General features: G+C 35.5%; 2 protein-coding genes across 3 annotated transcripts in view; one reads left to right on the forward strand and one right to left on the reverse strand.

The window, feature by feature from the left end:
• LOC145669670 (uncharacterized) overlaps positions 1-8,029 on the reverse strand; it is a 35,047-nt gene extending 27,018 nt beyond the window's left edge. The window contains exon 1 of the mRNA XM_081737926.1: positions 7,823-8,029. Coding sequence (XP_081594052.1) covers positions 7,823-7,925 — 103 coding nt within the window. The 5' untranslated portion in view covers positions 7,926-8,029. The remainder of the gene's footprint in view (positions 1-7,822) is intronic.
• Positions 8,030-8,144: 115 nt separating this feature from the next.
• Positions 8,145-23,750, forward strand: part of LOC145669669 (uncharacterized) — a 58,294-nt gene continuing 42,688 nt past the window's right edge. Inside the window, exons 1-2 of one of the 2 annotated variants that reach the window (XM_081737924.1) lie at positions 8,145-8,281; positions 21,815-21,906. In XM_081737924.1, the coding sequence (XP_081594050.1) occupies positions 21,847-21,906 (60 nt within the window). In that variant the 5' untranslated portion in view covers positions 8,145-8,281; positions 21,815-21,846. Of the gene's footprint in view, positions 8,300-21,814; positions 21,907-23,750 lie in introns of both variants that reach the window. The other variant, XM_081737925.1, reaches the window with a different exon arrangement.

Raw genomic sequence — 23,750 nt, forward strand, 5'->3', positions numbered from 1 at the left:
TCGCACCTGTGGTGCGTCAGAGCTAAACCGGGACCCCTTTGCAAAACGTATTGACGAGCCTAACCTAAACACAAGCCTCTTACTTGCTAACGTAGAAACGTGGTCGGGAGGTGTAAGGCATGTAGAAATTGTATTTTTAATAACCATGAGTATGGTCGACTTCCATGTTTTTCTTTTTACTTTTTGCAGCTACATCGGAATGATCAATTTTTATTCTTCACGAATTGCAAATGGCGTTTACATTCAAAATATGAGGAATTTTGGTGGCATTTGTTCGGATATTCTTCTCTTTCGAAATGAAGACAAGAACAAAAGCAATACGAAAAGACAAAAAGTATTATCAGTACTAAACATTACCAATAATAATTGCTACGAAAAACTAAATACGACCTCTTTTACCATCTCTCATGAGTTGTATGTATTATTAACAAAAATTTTTAAAAATGTCCTCGCTTAAGATTCGAACTTGCGTCCTTTGCATTTGTAAGCCAGCACCTTAACCACTACACCAAGATCATGGCATGGTGACCGTTTAGTTGTCGGCGTATTTGTTGTATTTGTGTTTTATGTTCCCACTTCGACAATTTTTACTCTTTTTTTGTAAGTTTAACAGCTGTTTCTGGCTTTCTCTTTCGGTGTCGTCCTTTATTTACACAATGCACTATTCGTATTCACAGCTTGTGCCCCTCTGCAATGTCTTATTCAGATTAAGCTTTTCTTTTTGCCCCTCAGTAAACATTTGATTGATTTAATTCTCATACTCTCCACGGATGGAGTGCAGGAATGCCAGACTCGAAAAATAGGTGTACATTTACTTTCCTGACAGATCATACAAGTGTATTTTTTTTTGTCGCGTACCGGTAGTAAAATGTCATCAGCATAACGGTAATATCTAATGTACTTAAATGTATCCTGCTGTAAAATATAAGTTTCAACCTGATTTAAAACACTATCGGACAATATCGGGGATAATGTGTTACCCATGACTAAGCCATCATTCTGAGAGAAATAATGATTTTCAAACTGGAATACATTGGTTGTTAAACAGACCTAAAGTAACTGTAATAAACAATGAGTTTCATAGGCAGATGCGCCATTTTGTAATAACCAGGACCGTGTACTATTGATAGTAAGTTCCAGTCGTATGGACGGATACATATCAACAATGTCTATGGATGCAAGTAAAATGGCATTGGCATTTACAAATTATGATAATTGTTGATTAATGTTAAGACTGTTTTTCACAACGCATTTGAAGTCACTGTTGTAAAAACTTAACTTGTAATTTAATCCTTTTCATCTTGGCATTGAGGACGGAACCAGCTTCGAGTTCCGAAACGTCTGAAAAATATTTACGCTTTCCAATGGAGGATGCACTGGTAAGTAGCCAATTTTCTTGTTAATTTGAATCATCCTTTCATGTGCCCATATAATTGTAAATACGCTTTTGTTTTGCACCATTCTTTTTGAATAACTTTGCATTAAATATGCATCCTATAGCTTCCACAACTAACTTTATTTTCATTCATTATTTTTAAGTGCTTATCAGCCATCACTAATCAGTATGCTCTTCTTGATAACTTAGTGCAGACATTAGATTTAACCCTTTAATCTTACCAAACTCCGGAAGAAGATAGTTGAACACAAACCGGAAACAAAAAAGAAGATAGTTGAACACAAACCGGAAACAAAAAAGAATGCAAGTAACGAATACAGATATATATTGTAAGTTCCCTGTGCATGATTTCAAAACACTGGTTCTGCATTTCTGGGAGATTTAAATTTTATTCCTGGGCAAACTACAAAATACGTTGTGTTTCGAAAGTTTAGTCTACAGTCTTTACATTTTTATATACATTTTAAATTACAACACTTGAAATAGTTCAAGTATTCTAGCATGTAATTGATAGTACAACTGCATTAACGAACAATTTTAGAATGTGTTCCGTTTGTCTTAAACCCCACTCAATGCCATATGAACTCTGTTACTTCATCAAATAATAATAATAATCCAAGATTTAAAATAGTTAGAATATACAGTCTCTGAGCAAAGCATAATGTTTTATCAAAATATCGAGATATGCAACGGTTTCGCCAACTAAGACACATTATCTAATATATTTAATTGATGGCGTAGTGCAGTGGCGTATTTATCTTCCGGGCTTAAGCCCCCTCCGAAATCTTACTTACTATAGTAAAGTACAGTAGAGCGTCGATTATCCGAACGTCGGTCAACCGAACGACCGCTTAACCGAACTGTGTACTCGCTCGCACCTGTTACTCTCTCACCCTACCGTCCATCATCCCCCTCACTCCCAAACCAAGTTTCCCACAGTAGTCGCCGCACTGAGCCACCGCTGGCGGAACATTGCTTTGTAATACTTAAAGAGATGCCTGTTTTTATGAATAAATTTACTGTACAGTACTTCTTTTTGGCAAATAAACATGTACAGTTCGATTATCCGAACAAACCAGTTTTCCGAATACCCGTGTCCCCCAATTACTTCGGATAATCGACGCTATGAAATATCTTGCAGAATTATCACATTTTCAGACAAATCCCCCCCCCCCCCGAAACAAAATCGTAAATACGCCTCTGGCGTAGTGAGTTATCGAAACTTTTACATATCGACATTTTGATATTTAAAATAATAATAATAATAAATCATGCTTTACTCAGAGACTATTCTACTTTAAGCTACTAAAGCCAAGTAAACATCAAATGAAATCTTTCAATTTTAACGTCCCTTGAGACTAAGGAAGATAATGAAAAAGGCAAGTGAATGATGATGAAATAATTGGTAGAATAACAATGTGGGAGGAAACAGGAATTCTCCGGGAAAAACCCTCAGACACGATGTTGTCCATCACAAACTTACCTGGCCGGGAATCGAAACAGAGATCCCACGCACAAGAGGTGGGCGCTGTACCGCTGAAGGCGAACATGAACCAGATAGTACTAGGATTTAAATCAGCGATCACTGGATAAAATTGTGAACTGAAAACTTTAGTAACAAGTAGCAAATTAAAGGAATAGAGTGCTTGTTGATTGATTGCGAAAGACATTGTAGTGGACAGTTTTCAGTTCCCTCAAACTTAATATGGTAACCATTAGAGTAAGGGGAGAGGTTTCAAATATACAGTTAATAAGATAATAAGGGTCCTCTAGGCATAGTAGTACTAATTTTGTCACTTTTCTTGGACCAATTACGTTTATTATTAGAGGAAATCAAACAGAGATGAAACAAATGAGACTTCGAAGCAATGTTTCTATAATTATCAAGGAAATCAGTTGCAAAAGACGCTAGTTAGTGATCATAAACAGGGAGAATTGTCAGAATTTTCAGAAATTAATTATATATATATATGTTTAAAACTTTTAGGATGAAGAAAGGGTGATACGAAAAATTGAGGACATAGTAGGCCTACAAACCAATTAGACAGGCAAAGAAAAAAAAAATCTTACCTTGATAATCTCAGATTTTAAAATTCACGTTACAGTAAGGAACTCGTAAAAAAAAAAAAAAAAAAAAAAAACCTGGCCAGACATACACGAGGACAAAGATGGCGCTTCGAACGCCATTTCTCACGAGCGAACTTCAGCAAGATATTAAAATGCTTAATCTGTGGAATGGGTCAAGATATTTTGTTGCTTTTTGTTTTATTTGAAAGATAATACTTTACGGTTTCAAACGATATTCTCCGTTTGGAAATGTGTGTCCCAAATTCTCGCGCTATAGCCATCTGAGTTTATTTTTAAGTATCGAAGTCCTTTTTTAATTATTATTATTATTATTATGATTATTATAAGCTATGAATATAGAAATAGGTTTAAAATGTGTAAAAAATAAATAAATAAAATGAAATGTTTAAATGTCTAACGAATATTGCGTTTAAGTTAAAGGTTAATTAACGAATGTTTAATGATAGTCATTGATTACCAAAGAACTGGCACAATGAGAACCTGCAAAGAAACTGGTGAACCTAAAAAAAAGCCCACAACAGATATCGCTAAAAAGCGTGGTTCAATGCAAAGCTAGCTTCTAGTGAGCACGTAGCATGGATAGGTGCTTGTCATCTTTTGCGCATATATCAACTGTTGGCGGTACCCCTGTTCCCTATGGATGAGCCAAGTGCAGGTTCTCCAGGTTCGTCCTGCCCTAAACCAGAATAAATCCAATTCTAGCGTTCTTTACATACAATTATTTTGCACGCATATTAGCTTGTAGATAAGGTTGCCAGACGTTCTGGTTTCCCGGGACAGTCCCGGTTTTTAATGAAAGAATTATCTGTCCCGTAAAAGGCTTTCGGGACGCCTGTTTGTCATGGTTTTCCTTCTTCATTAAAAAAAAAAAAAAAAGGCAAGAACTAGTATGTCCCACCTAAAAACGGAAGGTCTTAGGAAGATGTGTATCCAATTAATTTTACTAAACAGAGAACAGAGACTTTGAAATCACATCAATTCTTTCGTCCTATGGGTTGTTTAATTTCCAGAGGGAAAAAAAAAGGATTTTAAAAAATACTTAAGAGGGAGCATATGTTATGCAAATTATTTCTTGAATATCACTCTCAATAGAAAAGAACGTATTTTTCCCTGTGACGGACTTTAACTACTAGTTATTTTATGCTTCAGTCGACAGCGCAGAACTACTTCATAGTTAGTTCTTTAATCAACAATGGCGATACTGCCCTCAGTCGCTGCATGTTAACCGCATTTGAACTGTTTCGTCATATCTGGCGTCTTCTTAAGGACAATTTCTTTTGAGAACTGAGTTGCCTTTAATACTGTAACCAGCCACTTATAAACTTTTTATTTTCCCATGTGTGGATAAATATTCCTAAAGATGCTGTTCACGCATTCACTAATTATACATATATAGTTTTTCCTTTATCTGATAACATTTTCAGTAATTTTCAGGATAAAATTCCGTAACAACTTACTCTAGCACAAGAAGTGTCAATTAAACACATAAAGGTATATGTCTTGTTTAATTTTGATACTGGACTTAATTTTCTGACGGAATTCTGGACAGCCTGCGTAAGCCTTTCAAAATATTTAGTTTTTGTTTATCGTTTTCAATTTAGCGTAAGTGTATTTTCTTCTTGCTAAATACTATATTTGATTTTTTTTTAGGGTAATGTTCCTGACTCAGGTGATGACGCAACAAAGAAAAAGGTACCTCTTCAGTTATAAATGGGAGGGTGTTTCGTAATTGGCGCAATATTTAGGACCTGTTAAATACAACAAATCGGAATTCAGAATAAGGAACGTGCGGTAGCTCTTATCTTACCTTTTCACATTCTGTATACATCCTTTGTAAAACATTTGTGTTAACTAGAATGAACTGGAAAATTGTAAGTAGTAACGGAGAAAAGACAGGTAATTAATTGACTAATCAAATGAGTAGGAAATCTGACCTTATATATAGTCTGGGATTGGTGTCCCGATTCTTCGTTTACAAAATCTGGCAACCCTATTTGTTGATATCTCATTGATAGCCTATCAGTTTGTAGACATTATATCTATAGGATGTAGATAAGAAGTGAAAGAATTCTTAATTTTTAAAGATTTACTTGTGGTGCGCCCAACTTTACCGGTGACTCGTTGGGTATCGGCATGCGCCAACAAACGATGAGTGTAGCAGATATTAGGACAAACATATTTCTACTAAGAAATGTTTCATTGTCACACTAATTTGACCCCATATTCGTAATCTACACGCTACCTAATACACAAAGAAATCTTATCTTGTAGACGATTTGTCACTTCGGATGGGTTAAGTACCAAAGTTTCACGATCGGGAAACGGTGATTTGATTATCTCTTATGAAATTCATGCTAAGAAATGAAATGTAATGTGGTTATTTTCAAGTATTAGAAACCGCGTGTTGTTAATACTATTTTGACTGGAGGCATGATACAGTCCGACATTTTGGTGTAATGAGGAAATTAAATCCCAGCATTCAAACATGGTAATTGTATGTGATGGATCTGACATTTAGATTGGGAGTTTTATAACAACCCATGTTGGTGAAGGAAAAAAAAAAAAAAGTTATTATGTTACATGCAGCGACACAAATTATTAAAATTGAGCAGAAAGTGTGATAAATGTATGAGGGCATTGAAAATAAAGAAATGGAGAAACATTTATTTACATTTTTAAATGTGAACATTGTGTTGATGATGTGAAATGTTATTAGGAAAAGTTGCCAGGAAAGGTCGTATTTCGAAGACACACAGTTCTCAAGAGAGAAGATACCTAGCCCTAGTGTTTTTACTGACATCCTCGTTTACGCGCATGCTCACCATCGCTGAAGCGCCTTCTTCATGTGCTCTGCCTTACATAGCATTCCTGGTTTTTAAAATGAAATTTTTAAATTTTACGTCCCACGGTTATGCCGGTCAAGCTAAAGAAGACGGTGAAGATGATAAGTGAATGAAATGGTGGAATGAAGAAAGTGGGAGGAAACGGGAGAACCCCGAGGAAACCCGCGAGCACGGTGTTTGTCCACCACAAAGTCCACACGGCACGAGCTGGGATCGAACCAGGGACCTTAAACACCGGAGCTGAACGCTCTACCATTTAGCCACCCCCCTCCTCGTGGTTTTTAGTTGGCACCTGGCACAGGTTACATTGTGTTTTTTAGACTGTAGTTTGTATGCCATATTTCCGGACACAGTATTTACACGCCAAAGGGAAAGCCCATTCATGTAGTGAGTATACAGCAAGGAATTTTATATAAACACACAGAAATTTCAGTGCTGGTGTAATTTTGGCGCACCACATTTTGGAAGATTCACAGGTAAAATTCAATACTATACATGAAAAGAAATGTTTATAAGGAAGAAATTTCGGTCCATGTTCCGTTAAGGGGTCCAAAACTAACCTAACCCAATACAACGTTATATTATGTAATCAAACGAAAATCAATGGAAAGAAGTGGAGAAATTGCAAATTTCATGTGGAACAAATTACTGGACCCCCTTAACGGAACATTGACCAGAAGGACCTTACGACGGATAAAATAAATGAGTACATATAAAAATGACTCTATTAGATGCTACTTTCCACTGGCGGTGTATTTCTGCATAGTGTGCAAAAGGTGTATTTTATGCTTACAAGTGGAGCGTTACTAGTATGAAACCATGGCAAGTACTATTGAAAACCATATCATCTCCAAATATCACTTATTTTCACTACCCTCGCTTTCGCATAAACCCACCATCGCTGACACGTCTGCTTTCTTCCCACCAGCTTCTCACTACCCTCGAGTAGATAGTATTCGTGCTTTCTAATGGCCACCTAGCATATGTAGGTCTGTGCTTTGCACTGTAGTTTTTATGTCGTCATCCGGAAGCTATATTTATACGCAAATCATAAAAGAATTATAATTTTTCAACAATTACTTCTGGTGGCCCTTTGAATTTCATCTATGCCAAGTGAGATATTTTCATGTCATCCAGCGCAAATCTTTTAGAAGACAATAGGAAGGAAATTAGTGAAAGAAGTATATTTTTTCAACAATTATTTCGAGTGGTGCGCCAAAAGTAAACTTGTACAAAAATTTCATGCTTTTTTTTCTGCTTGCTCTTGGCAAAAAACTTCTGATCAATTATTTTTATATTTAAGTCTATCGCAATTAATCCCTCCTAAAATGAATCTGCACCTAGTAATGCAACTATTCTCTAAAAAAAAAAAAAAACTACTTTTTAAAGATACCAGTAGTTCATTGCGTGACGAAAAAACACATTAGTAACTAATGTATGGCCCCTGATTGTAAATATGTGCCCTATTAACATCAGATGTGTGTCACTCTTATACCTTTGTACTTAGTGCTGTATTTTCTTTCTCTCCATTTCTTCTTGTTGAACTTTCTTTTCTCTTCTACGTTTGTATTGGTGCTGTCAGCTACTTCTTTGCTCATTATTGGAAATATACAATAGCGCTTAATAACACTATTTTCACTTAAACTCTATAATCAGCATGCTATTCTGCTGCCTGGCAGTACCAGTTACGAAATAATAAATACTTGACAACACTGATAGAAAGTAAATTATATCAAAATAGAGTATATTTTACTTTGTAACGTTATCTATGATTTATTATTAATTTTCAAAAAATTAAAGATAAATATTTATTTTTGATGTTTTTTGAAGTAATAATCTGTAAAATTATTTCTGTCATATTTAACCTGAAGTTGAGTTGAGAAATAATCATCTGCCAAGGTTTACTTCCGGTTTGAAATGTTGAGTGCTCTAGAAAGAATACTGGAAGTCCAAGGTACGGAAAGAAAACTTGGTAAAATTTTATATATAAGTCCTTATTTCTTGAATTTTAATATTTTAAGTGTCAATTATTAAGTGAGGTCAATTGTGTATATATACGCTGCCGTAATATAATGAGTTTTAAGAAGGAAAACTGCTTTGGTAACTTCGAGGTTACCGACTTTCTTTGAATGGAGTTAAATTTCCTTAGTAACTTAACATATTGTCATTTAGAAACGGAGAATTAAGCTTATTTCGTATTAGAAATAACCAAATAATTTTTCTGTTAAGAGCCGTATAAAAGCAAAAGATCTGTCGTGGGGATGGTGATTTTCAATAATTAATCTATTTTATGTTGACAGCTTTATGGCTAAACGTCGTTCATATTTGGACATCAATGAAGTGCTATTATTAATTGCGTTTATGATAATAAGGATAGTGATTTGTTTTCTTTAAAGATAATTTACAGAAAAAAATATTGGTGCAGTTTTTCTATTGTATAATGTATAGAAAAATTTGGGCAGATCTTTAATTTGCCCATTTTATATTGAGAACAGAACCCAACGCACCCCTGCAAGGCTTCTAACCCGTTCCTACGACTACTAGTACTACTACTACTACTTATACTATGGATCCTTATAATAAAAATGCACCGCAGGTAACTTACATATAACTGCTTCGTCAAACGTATGGCACTGTCTGTATATCGTTCCTACAATAATGTTAGCTCTAAAGTAGGTGCTTATATTGCATAGTTTACTGTCCGTATGCTCCAGTGCTTGCAGTATTTCGAACAGAGATAATAGGGGTGAACTTCACAAGCCCAATCCAAGTAGTATCCGTACGCAGCCACGACAAAGTACTGTACTCTCTCATTTTAACAAAATGGATATAATCTTCCCGAAGCTAACTCGACCCTACTTAATCTCTATTCTTCTATAGGTCTACTCTTTTAAAGTAGTACTACTTAGTGATGCGCGGTTGGAGCTTGTATTATAGAGTTGACCCTAAGATAGTTGTGTCAATATGTCCAGCTAGTTATATGCCGATATGTCAAGCCGAACAGAAGCTTATTTAGCATACCAGTTTGGTGCAGATGTATAATAGTCCAAGTATAAATTCATTGCATATATAAAACCCACACAGTCTTTTTATGTTTTTAGTATGTGACACCTTAAGAATAGTTTTTTATTGGTAATATTTCATTCCATGAAGTTCACTTAAGAGAGTTTATCCGTTATGGCTGTAAATACAGCGTTTTTTCGGCAGAATTTGACGCAAGCATCCTTTTTAAAAACTGCTAGACTAGAGACGTTTACAAATATTCTAGTCTTTAATTTCGCACATGTGTCATAGAAACAACAAGTACAAAACTACAAACTAGCGTGTACTGTGTGGTTACTCCAAGCAATATTTTTTTATATATTCCCGCTCGGTTCTAAGCAGGGTGAAGCTGGTGGGCAGAGCGGTAGCGAGCAGACTCGAAGTGAGTGTACGTATTCTCTTTAACTTAAATTCCTTTACAAACTAGTATCACTGTAATAAAATTTGGTATTATTTACTTTCTCCCCCAAATCACTTGATAGTGACTCTGGCTCACTTTGTAGTGATTACAATTCGTTAGGACTTGTAATTGTGGTGAGTATAATACGATGTGGACGTATGACAAAAACTAATATGCATAAAACACGAACTAACTTATGCTACTAAAAGCGCAGCGGGGATACCTGAGCAGTAGCGAGGGTTTGCGTCCCTAGGGAGCTGGCGCGTCAGCGATGTTGCGTATATACAAACGAGGTCGTTTGCAATGGCTCACTTTGTTACAGTACCGGCTTCGGAGAGTCAATGGATTTGAGGGAGATACTAAATGCCATCCTAAACGTTTTCAGCTTCCGTAACCAATTGCAGGTAGCGCTAACTCTTGTTTTATTGAGTTTTGATTTTTTACACGAATTTGTTAGTTTAGTCATTGTTTACAATTCCACTATCTATTTAATACGATCTTCGGATTGTGTGCGCGTACTTACTTCGGACATTTATAGATTGCGCATTGTGAGTTAACACACCTTGCTATACCTTCGCATTCCAAATATAATAATTTCCTTATGAACAATTCCGTAGTTAGCGCGTCTTATTTTCCCTCGTCTCTTCCTCCGCAACTACGCACGTCACAGGTAAAATGCCACGTCGGCAGACGTATCTCATGTGTGGCCAATTAGTCCCGGTTTCGAGTTCAAATAGAGGACAATTTATCTCGGATGTAAGCCGAGAAGCGGTTTGGATTCCGCTGTAAGTTTATGTGACCCCTTCCAGCATAACCCGGTTGTTGTATAATAACACCAGGGCGAAACAAATTTATTTCTGTCCATATGTGATATAAATACATACAGCAAATTATTTAAACAGAAAAAAACTGGTTTAAACATACAAAAAAAAAAAAAAAAGGTTAAACCAAAGAAACCGTTTTTTTTTCAATAAAAAACATGGTTTTTGCCAACCCTAGTTAGTGGTAACTACTTACATCATATTTATTGTCAAATTTCTCCGTGTTGCGTTTTCCGCACTCACTCCTCAGCTTCAATAATCCGTGTCTATGTACAATATTTCTTTTTCATTACCAACGTAAGTACGTATAAAATTGAAAATGGAAATATCACATCTGATACACGAGGCCACCATTATTTCAGAAGGACTAATTACTTGAATTGTTGTATTCTTATTTCATTGTCGTCTTCCGGTAAGTAGATACAAAATGTACTTTTATTACATTCCTAAAGCAGGGTTCATACACTACCTGGGAAACCTGGAAATCTCGGGGAAATTGATTTTGAAGGAAAAAATCCTGGATAATTCAGGGAAATTGAGGTTAATATTTTTGTATATTTTGAATGTATTCAAATATGGAACAAAAGTATTTAATTTCCTTAGTAGGCTTCTCAATATCTTTTCCCTTTAACCGATCCGGTACAATATTCATAAATGAACCTTTGTTGGTATAATTGGAACACTAGTAACCTTTCCACTTTCTCTGAAAGCGATACTGATCCATAGAAGCAGTTCTTTAGAATTTCATCCTTGCAACCTCAGAATTGACTCTACTCTTTCTAAGACAATAAAGTATTTCTTAATGTTGCCAAATATTTGATTCTTCGTTTTCATCAAAAATTTCGTTTTTAACTTTTGTGGTATATTCGATGTATTAGCATTTTGTGCAGGTTCATAAAATCCTATTATTTTTCCTATATTGAGAAATGACTCTTGAAAATTAAGCAGCTAACTTAAAACAGCTAGACAATTCTGTCCTCCAAAGCCAAAAAGTCGTATCTATAGTTTTTGCCAGAATTGAGTTAGTGATGTCAGCTAGTCATATCGGCGTAATACATCATCTGAAAAGGAGAGAACTCTGAATCTGCAAAATAGCGGATATATAAATTGTTTATCTGATATAGACGTTGTACTATAAGATGCTCTCTTATTAGTAAACAGTAAATAACGATTTACTCAAAAATAGATTTTTTGTGGATGCGACTTTTGGTTTTGGAGGGCAGAATTGTGTAGCTGTTTTAAGTTCGCTGCTTCATTTTCATCTATTTGCAGGTATATTAACACTTTAACCGAAACATGGGTCTCTGAGACCCCGTGGTAAATTTTAATTGGAACCCTGGTTGCTCGTGAAAGTTTAAATTTATTTGGCCCTTTTATTATAAAAGACCTTAAATACATTTGAAAGTAAATATAATACAAAATTGACTAATGGGTCTCTGAGATCTTGTGTTTCTCATAACGTTTCTAAAACTCGTGTTTCGGTTAAAGTGTTAACTTTGAATTATAGAGATGTTTGGCCAAAGATCAGTGTTTAATCGTCAGTGGTTAGATCCAGCATTACATCCTGAGTGGACGCCTTGGTTGAAGGAGGTTAAAGTCGATGTGCATAGTGCATTTTGCGGGGTATGCTCTAAAAGTTTTTCATTGAGTAATATGGGAGCACAGGCAATTACAAAACATGCAAAAGGACCAACACACAGGTAAAGACTGGAGAGTTAGAATACAGTGAAGACCAAAGAAGTGTTGTGGATATATTTAAGCCAGTTCAAAAGCAAGAGGTGCAACTATCACAAAAATCAACAGAATTAAAACAACGATCCATAAAAGGCTTTGTTGAAAAACATGATGTAACATCTGCAGAAATATTGTAGACAATGGGGCTTGTAGTGAACAGAGAATCTTATAATTCCTGTAAAAATGATAGTATACTGTTTAAACAGATGTTTCCAGATAGTGTAATTGCACAGAATTTTAGCATGGGTCGTTTGAAGTGTAGTTAATGTTATTTGTTACGGACTCGCACCAGGCAGTGTTGTGGATGCAGTAAACGGGTGTCGGGACATTGTAGTGTACTTGGATGAAGCGTTAAATAAGGTAGCCCAAAAGGGGCAGATGGACATTCATGTAAGGTTTTGGAACGATACAAAGGAGAAAATTTCCACGAGATATCTTACGTCAGTTTTATTGAACCATGCTACAGCTGAAAATCTCTTATTTAAGTTTAAGGAAGGACTTTCAAAAGTGCCTCTAAAGATGATTTTGCAAGTCAGTATCTACGAACCTTCGGTGAACTGGAAATTTCTGTCAAATCTAAAAGAAGAAATTCAGACTGATTTTACAGATCCACAGTTATTAAATTTAGGATCATGTAGGTCTTCATGTGGTTCATGGGGCATTCCAAACAGGTCATGGAGATGCAAAATGAAATGTTAATAGTTTATTAAAGGGCTTTATTATTTGTTTAAAGATAGTCCAGCATGATGAGGAGACTACATTGCATCTTCTGGAACGTGCACATTTCCCCAAAAAATTTTATCAGGTACGCTGGGTAGAAAATGTGCAGTACGCAAAAAGGGCATTGGAAGTATTTCCCCACGTAAATAAATGCTTGAATTTAGCTAACATTCCCAGCAGTGTATCGGTGAAACATGTCAAGGAAGGAGTTGACGATTTGTTAATGCCAGCAAAATTGGCGTTCTTCAAGACCTTGACAACAGAACTAGAGGAATTTTTAAAAACATTTCAGTCCTCCAAACCTATGATACCGTTCTTGTACAACACACGTACCAACCTTGTTAAAAGCTTGATGAGGCAATGTGTTAAAGAGATGTTATTGAAAAGTGTGAATCAGTCAAGAATTTGATTTCATTGGATTTGAAAACTAAAAAGACATGTTTTGACATGTTGAGACACAAAGATGTTGATGTTCGATTTGGGGCAAGAAAAGCGTTAACTAAATGTGGAGCTTCTGATCGGCAGAAAGCGGAATTTTCTTTGCAATGTCAACGGTTTCTAGTGGCAACAATCAAAAAGATCTTGGAAAGCAGCCCTTTAAATATCCCCTTGTTCGTTCCTTGTCATCTCTTGATCCAGAAGTTACTTTGAAGATGCCATCTTTGGCTCAGAAGCGAATGAAAACATGTATTCAGATCCTTCATTCCAGCAATCGGTTGTCAGAAGATGTTGAGAGCGAGCAGTTACTCAATATATGACTTTGTGTAGGTTGACAAAAGAGGAATACCGGGGAGTCTTTGAAATCTTTTGTGAAACTAAAGATGATCTGGACAAATTCTGGGCAAGTCTGCTTAAGAAAGACAAGAAATTTACTGACTTGTGGGCTATATGCAAGATTGGTCTTATCACATGGAAACGCAACAGTTGAATCCGGTTTTTCAATCAACAAGATCCTGTTGGTTAAAAATTTGCAGGAGGATTCAATTGTAGCACTGAGACAAGTACATGATGGCATTCAATATACGCGTGGCATTAGCAATATTCAGATCTCACAGGAATTAATTAAAGCAGTTAAGGGATCTCGGACAAGATATGAAATGGCATTGGAAAGAAAGCGCCGTGCAGTAAAGGAGAACGATCAGAAAATTCAAATGAAAAAGCGAAAGCTAAAAGAATTAAATGACTTTAGGAAAAAAAAAAAAAAAAAAACGCTTGGAGAAAGCTCATAGTCTGGAAGCTAAAGAAATAGATAAAGGAATCAGTAAAGTTATGCAGGACTTGTAGAATAGAACTACTTTAGTATAAGAATATTATATATTACGTTGTTTATTCTAAAGCTAAAAATCGTTAATGACAATAAAACAGTAGAACTGTGAATTTTGTTAGAATAAAACTGCGTGGATATGGGAATGACATGAACGATTGCAAATGTATACCGTGATGATTATCCATGTTTTAAAGTTTTGGATATTATTTATTTTAATTAATTATTTTCTTGTGACTCAATATTTAATTGCAATCGTTTATTGGGGAGAAGGGTGGTATTCTTAAATATATAAATATATTATTCTTAAAATTTATGTGTTCTCTTACTGTTAGTTTCTTCCACTAGAACTGGAAATTGCAAAATTAATACCTGGAAAACCTGGAAAATTCAGGGAAATTGAGTTCAGTATTTTTGTATGAATCCTGTAAAGAGACAAAATCAGCTATGCTTGCCTTACTTCAACTCATTTCTTCCGTAATTTTTTTTCTTCTTCTTTCTTTCTAGACTCCTTCTAAACATAACCATTCCAGATAAGATACACAGAAATACAGAATGTAACAGTGAGTTGCGTATATTACGAAAAACGACTGAAGCACCAATATTTTTAATTATATGATATGGCTACATTGAGCCTTACATTGACTTTCAAGATGTTGTTTGTTTAATGTATTATACTTCACAACAAGGACTACCAGGAAGCTAGTAGCTATTACCGATAACCTTGCAATATTAGAAAATAATACAGCAACAGGTACGGTAGCAGTTAAATCTACATACACTTAACCTTGTACTTCGACATGTAATTGTGGAGTGTTGTTTAAGGGTGATATCCCCACTATAATTGGAACTGTATAACCACCACATCGTTTTGACATTAAATACAAATAAATTTCATTATATCCACTGACAGTTCGTATAATAATTAGCATGTGATGAAGTTATTGCATAGTATAGTCCTGAGCATGGATACTCCCTAGACGTGTCCGAAATATCTAAGATATGTGAAACAATATTATTTTGCTTAGGAATAGTATAGAGGTGGGTGAAATACTGGATTTGTTTGTTGAGCATTCAAATAGGAAACGCTCCATTGTACTGCGTGTTGCTCACTATCACGTAAGTCAGATCTTGTGTAAATTTCTACGTTTTATTGTTCTTCAAAATACACAGTATCAACTCGAAAGCAGTATCAAAGTCAGTCTCATACCGTATGATAACATCGTACTTCACTAAGATAACCTATTTCCAGAAAATGGTAACAAGTAGGTCGAAAATATTCAGTATTAATGTGCATAAACCACGATTATTTCTTCGATCCGTTTTTACTACTGATGGAAATAACCGGACTCATGATAATTAGTAACTTAAACTCATGTGCATCTAGAAGTATTTATTAATCCCGAAATTTTCAGTGGGAACTCCTACCTTCGTCACGTTTTTTTTTTTTTTTTTTCTTTCTTCATAAATTATTTGCTGTTCTAATCACGTCTCATGGCTAACGTTATGTCTTGATACCGGTATGGTTAAGTTTATCTGTAACATGCTGGAAATAAAATGTATAAACAAGTGTGATAGTTTTTGTAACAATTATAATAGCTTCAAAAGCTGTTCCAATCATTTATTGTGGTTTCTTTCGTATTATGAAAATTTTATGATGATTACTAGTAAGTCATGATTACTAGCAACTGGAAAGAACTCGTTAATCAAAGTAAGCAATTGTCATTTGAATGAGCATGTGTTGCCTTGTTGTCATAGCGTGAGTATTGAGCTGAGGCGTCTGCCGTGTTCATACCATCTTTGTTGAGAAACGCTTCTGAACATACGTAACAAGGCGGAACGTTGTAATGTTGTTCCTTCCTACAGAAACTCTCCACTTGTTAGTACCGCCATGACGTTTGTGATGGACCATTTCCTCAGTAACCTCTCATGGGAAGCCGCAGTGGCTCAGTGGTAGAGCGTTCACCTCTGGTGCATGGGGTCCTTGGTTCGATCCCAGCTCGTGCCAAGTGAACTTTGTGGTGGATAAGCACCGTGTGCGCGGATTTTCTCGGGGTTCTCCCGTTTCCACCCACTTTCTTCATTCCATCATTTCATTCATTTGTCATCGTCACCGTTTCCTTTAGCCTAGCCGGCTTAATTGTGGGACGTAAGACAAAGATTTCTTTTCTCAATCTCGTGGCATAGCTTCCCTTTTCAACACATAGTTTCTATTTTTTAACTGCTATTTTGTTTTTAATTTTGCTTCATGTATAAATAAAATGAAGCCTCCGAATAGCACGAATCATTGGACCACGATGATCTGTCGATAAATAACCTTTTCTTTTATAGAGAGGTTACGCAGATTCACATAATTCATCATTCCTGCCGTAATGTGTGAAGTACACGATAAATATAGGCTAATATGAAATACTATACTGAGGGTGTTCGAATTACGGAGGATGAGGGAGAAATACCCCTGTTTAAAGAAATAAAATTTTGATTGAAGATATCGTCCTGTAAAATATTTAAATAATCGTGTGCTGTAAAATGTAGTGAATCTTGTAGTTTTGTTCTCAAATAGAGGTCACTGGCTTAACTATAGACATTTTGAGGGGAAAGGATTTTTGTGTCAATTATACCGTATTACAGATTTATTTTCACATTGCATAAGTATTTTCTGTATTAAGTAGTATGAACTAAGAATAATTTCTGTCCGTATCTGAAAGTGTTCCATATTAATACATATATTTTTGACGGGACAAAAATGTGTCCGTATTATAGAGATGACTGTTAAGGAAGGTTTCCCTCTTTGCAATAACCATGGAAGGTGTAAATACACAAAGGGTGCATCACTTTGACAGGTAATTAGGAAAGAGGGATGTGTTCTACTTGAAACCTTTCTATCTGAGAAGATTCCTTAATCCATGGTCCTCTTGATGCAATTATCCACTCCACATATTCAACTCACTTGAATTCAGTTATAGTTGTATTAGAAATACAGCTGTATTATGTCTTTATTAGAACTGTAACAAACACATTATACTAAGCAGAGTTTATTTAAAACTAGCATATATTACCCGCTTTGCTGGGTTGAAATAAGTATTTTAAATGCACACTGATATTGCTCATTTTCGATCATTTTAATGTATGTCACCCCTCCTCATCCCCCAAGTGTCGGGGCTGAAAATGGATTTAAACCATTAGAAGTGTCACTGTTCCTCTCGGCGACTGCAAGAACTATAGATTCAACACTAATATCGGTCATTTTTTACTATATATATATATATATATATTCCCCTCCCCTATGTTGTGGGCCATGGCATTGGAAGTGTCACCGTTCATCTCAGCGACCACAAAAATGTGAATTCAACACTAATATCAGTCATATTCGATGATTTTTAAATATCTCTTCCTTCTCCTTCCCGGGTTTGAATTTGTATTTAAACGGGATCGAAAGTATCACTGTTCATCTAAAGCACTCAGAAAACTATAAATTCGACACTGATAGCGACCATTTTCGATCATTTTTATATATATATATATCTTTTTTTCCCTCCCCAAGTGGTGGGGATGATTTTGGATTTAAACCGGATCGGAAATGTCATGTTCATCTGAATGATCCCGAAAATTGTGGATTAGATACTAATATTAGTCATTTTCGATCATTATTATATATAGATCCCCCTCCTACGTGCTGTGGCACACGGTATCAGAATTGTCACTGTTAATCTCAGGTACTTCGAAAACTATGAATTCGACACTAATATTAGTCATTTTCGATCATTTTTTAATGTTTATCCCCCTCCCCAACGATCAGGGCTGAACTTGGATTTAAATAGCATCAGAAGTGTTACTGTTTCTCTCATTGACCTCAAAAACTATGGATTCAACACTAATTTCGGTCATTTTTTGATCATTTTTAATTTCTCTCCCCCTCCCCTACGTTGCATTGTCAAAGTGAATAGCCTAAAGTAATCACTGACCCTATACTCATGTATGTTGAAAATTTGATTGAGATCGGTCGGGTGATTCAAGAGTGATGAAGTCACAAAGGCAGTCATTTTTATTTATTTATTTTTTTACATATATCTCCCCATCCCTCTCCGCTACGTTGGCTCGTCAAAGTGAAACGATAAAAAAAACACCCAAGGCCCGACCCTTATATATGTTAAAAATTTGATCGAGATTGGTTGGGTGGTTCAAAAGGTAATAGGTTTTATTAGTTTTTATTTATACGTCCCTCTCCCCTTTCCTAGAATCTAACGTTAAAGTGAAATTACAAAAATGTTTCCAGATCCGAACCTCATGTATCTTGAAAATTTGATTGAGATCAGTCGGATAGTTCAAGAGTTACAAAGTTACAAAAATAGTCACTTTCAGTCTTATATGAATTGATCCCCCTCCTTCTCCTCCCATATGTTGCTCCATCAAATTTAAATCATGAAAACGATCCCATGCCTGAACCTCATCTATGTTGAAAATTTGATCAAGATCGGTCGAGTGGTTCAGGAGGTATAGTTTTATTTATTATTTTACCCCCTCCCTTCCCCTCTCCAGTTCTACCATCAAAGTGAATAGCCTAAAACCAGCCAAGCTTCGAACCTCATCCATGTTACAAATTTGATATCGAGATCGGTCGGGCGGTTCAGGAGATTTAGAGTCTCAAACACAGTGATTTACAATTTTATATATATAGAGTTTCTTGTATTGGTACCGATATGTTACTCAAGTAACCAGAACTTTTCTACCAATTTTCATTAATTCTCTTGATTCTTCTGTTCTAGGTTACTGTTAATAATGTCCTATCTTTTATCCAGATTTTCTTTGTCTGGATTTAAACTTTTTTTTTTTTTTTTTTTTTTTAACCTTTATAAAATATGATTCATATACATTTCATTCAACGTAAGATTTAATTTGTTGAAGTACTTTCATTTCCTTAATTTAATTTGGTGTATTGAATCATTAAGAATCTTGATAGGCCTAACGTAGAGAATCCTCTTCCTTAATTTTCTTGGATGTTCTTTGATTCTAGTAGCTATCTTTCTTTTGACCAGCCAGCGCGGGGTCGCTGGTTCGATCCTTAACCAAATAAGTTTGTGGTGGATAATATCGTGTCCGTGGGTTTTCTCGGCGAGGTACTCACGTTTCCTCTCACATTCCCATTCCACCGATTCTTCCATCATTCATTCTCCTTAATCATCCATCTCCCTTAGCCGGGCATAAACGTGGAACGTTAAGCAGTTTTTTTGAGGACCAATCAATGTGTGATTAATTACACAAGGCTCCGACGAAGACCGGGTATCCATTGAAAATCTCGGCATTAATAAATATTTAGACGCATTCTCAAGTTTAACTTAGTACGACGATAAGTTAGGAACTAAATTTCCCCTGGCGGCTATGAACAGTGGTGTTTATGCAAGACATTAAGATATACTGCGAAAATAAAGAACAAGGAATACTTTATTTTTCCACATAAAGAGTGTGGATGTTTATGCATTTGTTATACCATTTGCCCCCGCCAAGTGAACTTTGTGGTGGACAAACACCGTGTGCGTGGGTTTTCTCGGGGTTCTCCCGTTTCCTCCCACTTTCTTCATTCCACCATTTCATTCATTTCTCATAATCACCGTCTCCTTTAGCCTAACCGGCATAGCCGTGGGACGTAAAACTCAACGATTTCATTTCATTTTTTGTTATACCATTTAACAAGGCTTAAAAAGTGCACTGGAAAAAATTGCATGTCCTGCGTTCGGAAAAGCATATTCATGGCTGTTATTTTCGTCCTTGGAAGTTACTTCCCCTGAGAGGCCCTCTTCAATGCTGTAAAAAATGGAAGTCACTTTGCGCGAGGCGGGTCTGTAAGGCGGATCGAGGGTGGTGAGATGATTTTGCGTTGCCACCGCCGAGTGTGGTCTCACATTGTTCTCCAAAAGGAGAACGTCAGATGTCAAAAAGCAAAGCTGCTTCTCGCTGGTGATCTTGTTAGTGTGTGGCAGTGCTGCAGAGCATTGATTGTTCTTACTTCCGTATTTGCGGGGACAGAATGGGTCACTCATTCGAAATTTCTACTAGTACTGTGAGAGTACCATCTGCAAGATCTTGGTCGTACATTACTAAATGACGTGTAGATGGCTTTCGCATTAAACCGATCTAGTTTGCCCTATATACTTTACGGGTAAAAAGGGAGAAGTTTATTTGCGGACTTCTTTTCGTAGTTATAATGTCCTGCTTTATCATACTGGGTGGGACATAATAAATATTATCAGTCAGCTTCATATTAGTTTGGTGTAGTTTTAAAATATGTATATCGGATAGTAGAGAAAAGGTAGGCATGAAAAATACATGACAGTTAAATCTTTAAATATAGTATTTTAAAATTAATACGTTTATTGGTGTAAAAACTTTAGGAACATGATTACAAGTATTCACGTAGGCTAATTTTTGTATACGTCTGTTATACAGTAATTGCGTATAATATAGTTTTTGTTTTTTGATACTTATGCATTTCAACAGTGGATACTATGTAATATCAATAAATTTGCTGTTGATGGTTTAAGAGTCGCTGAGGAAGATGGGAGTTCCCGTTGAAAATTTTGACAACTAGGCTTACTATATAACAGATGTATACCAAGATAAGTCAAGTGAATACTTATTGGTATAGCTGGGTGGAATTGCTACAGTATCACCAGGTAAGTATCGGACATCGTCCGTTTGCATTAATAAATCATCTCGAGTTCTGTTCGGGCTTCGGATCGAAAATGTTAATGGTGTTTTGAAAATAAACCTATTAAAAAATTAATTAAATAAAAAGACTTCAATTCAAGATAAGACAATAAGATATTATCTATAAACAACTAAAAGACAATGTGATATTGTAAATATTCTCATAGTCTAGCTATATTCAATTAATAAAGAAATTTTTAAAAAATCGCAGTTCTTTCTATAAAATATCAAATTCTTAAGGATTCACCATAGTTATATTGTCAACTCAAGCGAGATAAAAGGAAGAAGGAAACACATTTAGGTTTTCAAGTTTTCGCTCATATAGCAGATTTAGTGACCATAGTTGTAAGCTCGAATGGAAGATATTGTCATTCAAACTAAGAATGTGAGAGAAACATTTTGCATGAAGATTTGTCAACTCAAGAATGCTACGAGAGGTCACTGAAACTGATTTAGCGCTCAATAAATAGCTCGGTGGATTAGATAAGTATTCTTTTTTTTTCATAATTTCGTACGACAAGGACATTCTGACGTATTAAGTTCTTTGCATTGTTGATTGCACGATCTTCTTTCCCTTGATAAATTCAACAGCCGCGTAATGCCCTTGAAATTGTTCGTCATTCAATCAAAGGAACGTAATTGCAATGTAATTTGTTCGAATAACATGCTCGCCGTGATGGAATGTATTTTTTTTCCTCCAAAAATTCTTTAAATTAGGCCCTTTTTTACCTACGAAATTATATGTTATTATTTATTTACGTAAAATCTGTCATCACACACTACTTTTTATTTCCTTCGTAGGGTAGCAAGAAGCAGTTAGCCTGGAACAAATCATGGAAACAAATAGGAAGAATGAAGACTGTTACTTCTACTATTATTCATCATGCACAAAGGTAAAAGATTTTTCAGCGTATTTTCTTATTATTTAAGGACAGGTTTGAATCTAAATTTCATTTCTATTCAAGCAGTTTTAGTATGTAATCTATTGCAAAATGTATAAACAACTTCCATAGAAGTTAGTTTTCCCATAGTTATTTGTTAATAGTTGCCGTAGAGTATGTATTAAACATGTATGAGGTTTTTTTTTTTTTCTTTTACAAAAAGAAAAAAAACTATCCTTTGTCCGATTACCAAAAACATTTTGTTACGTAAAAAGTATTACATCTATTTTCTTTCAACTTCAGTACGAGTGTATTTGAATTGTTCTTCATAGAACTGAAGATCCTGCGTTGAATCTGGATAAAGGAAATTTGGTTTACAAGTCAGATGACATAATCTTTAATTCAAAAAGACACTGATGCGGTGAATAAAACCTTTGGTTTATTTACACTTCTATACATCAAATCGTCACAAAAGTAAATTTTCTGCAAACCACCAGCTTACTCATAATTCTAAACAGTTACAAAGTTCAGTAAGTAAGATATTAAAAATCCTTAATTACTTTTTAAATCGATAACTCACAGTAGTGATAACTTGGTCCATATGAATTCACAACTATTAGATACAGATCAGGACTGTTCAATAAATCCACCATTCCTCCCTACACATTTGGTCCAGTGTTCTTTGCAACTCAAAAAGATACACCTTGGTAAAAATCCTACATCTTACTTTCGAAATCATGCTCTAACCTCTTGAAGTAACTTGTCATCGTTTTCAAATGTTCGACCATGTCTAAAATTCTTCGATCTACCAAACAGGTAGAAATCTGAAGGAACTAAGTCGGGACTATAAGCTGGGTTAGGCCTCAAAGTCTATCCATATCCTGCAATTGTGCCAGCGTGCAATTGCGCCCCTCTCTTGACTGGCGACATTGTATTGCATTGAAGAAGAGTCATAATGATAGGCCCATGTCTTATCTCACGTTACCATGTCTCCAGACTTAACACAGAAACTCGAACATCGATCGTTCTCGGAATTCTGATGTTTACTTCAGGCACCAAATGTGAAAAATTAAAAAAAGATATTTCAATTCCGGTTGTAGATTTGAAAAGGAGAACGTTGTATGTAATCAGCTAGATTAACTACACTATGATATATTAATTAGTTTTGTTGCTAGGGCGCATTATGCCTTACTTACTAACAGTACCTTGAATATATTTTGCTACAAAATATCAATCACACCGTGTGCGTGGGTTTTCTCGGGTTCTCCCGTTTCCTCCCACATTCTTCATTCCACCATTTCATTCATCACTCATTATCACAGTCTCCTTTAGCCTAACCGGCATAACCGTGGGACGTAAAACTCAAAATATCAATCACATAAAAATTAATTTCTGCAAACCGCTTTTCAGCTGTTCGTTATTTTCAAGATGGAACTTGAAAAGGAGAGGCAGTGTCAACCTAAAGTATTTTCACCTATTTTATATTGTATTATTTCCAACATATAACATTAATCAGTTATGATTTTATAAGAAGACAAGAACGCCAACTTTATCTTTAGTACATGAAAAATTTTATTAAGTTTTCATGCAAGTAAAACATCCCACATCTTATAAAGTATAGGGTATTTCAAAATGAGATTCAGAGTTTGTAAGACTTTCTAGTATTTAGTACGTTTAACGTACAGTTATAAATAATACATCAAATGAAAGAGCAACTCATAAACAGTTTTTGCTACAAATGTGAGCATCATTCGTCACACGGCACACATCGATTCGATAGGCGAGAAAGGTCCATAAACTTCCCGCCGTTATATAGCAGAAAACACATTCAATTTAGGGAAGTCTCGTTGCAACTG

Source organism: Thermobia domestica, chromosome 14, assembly GCF_964235325.1.
Source record: "Thermobia domestica chromosome 14, izTheDome1.hap1.1, whole genome shotgun sequence".
NCBI lineage: Eukaryota > Metazoa > Arthropoda > Insecta > Zygentoma > Lepismatidae > Thermobia > Thermobia domestica.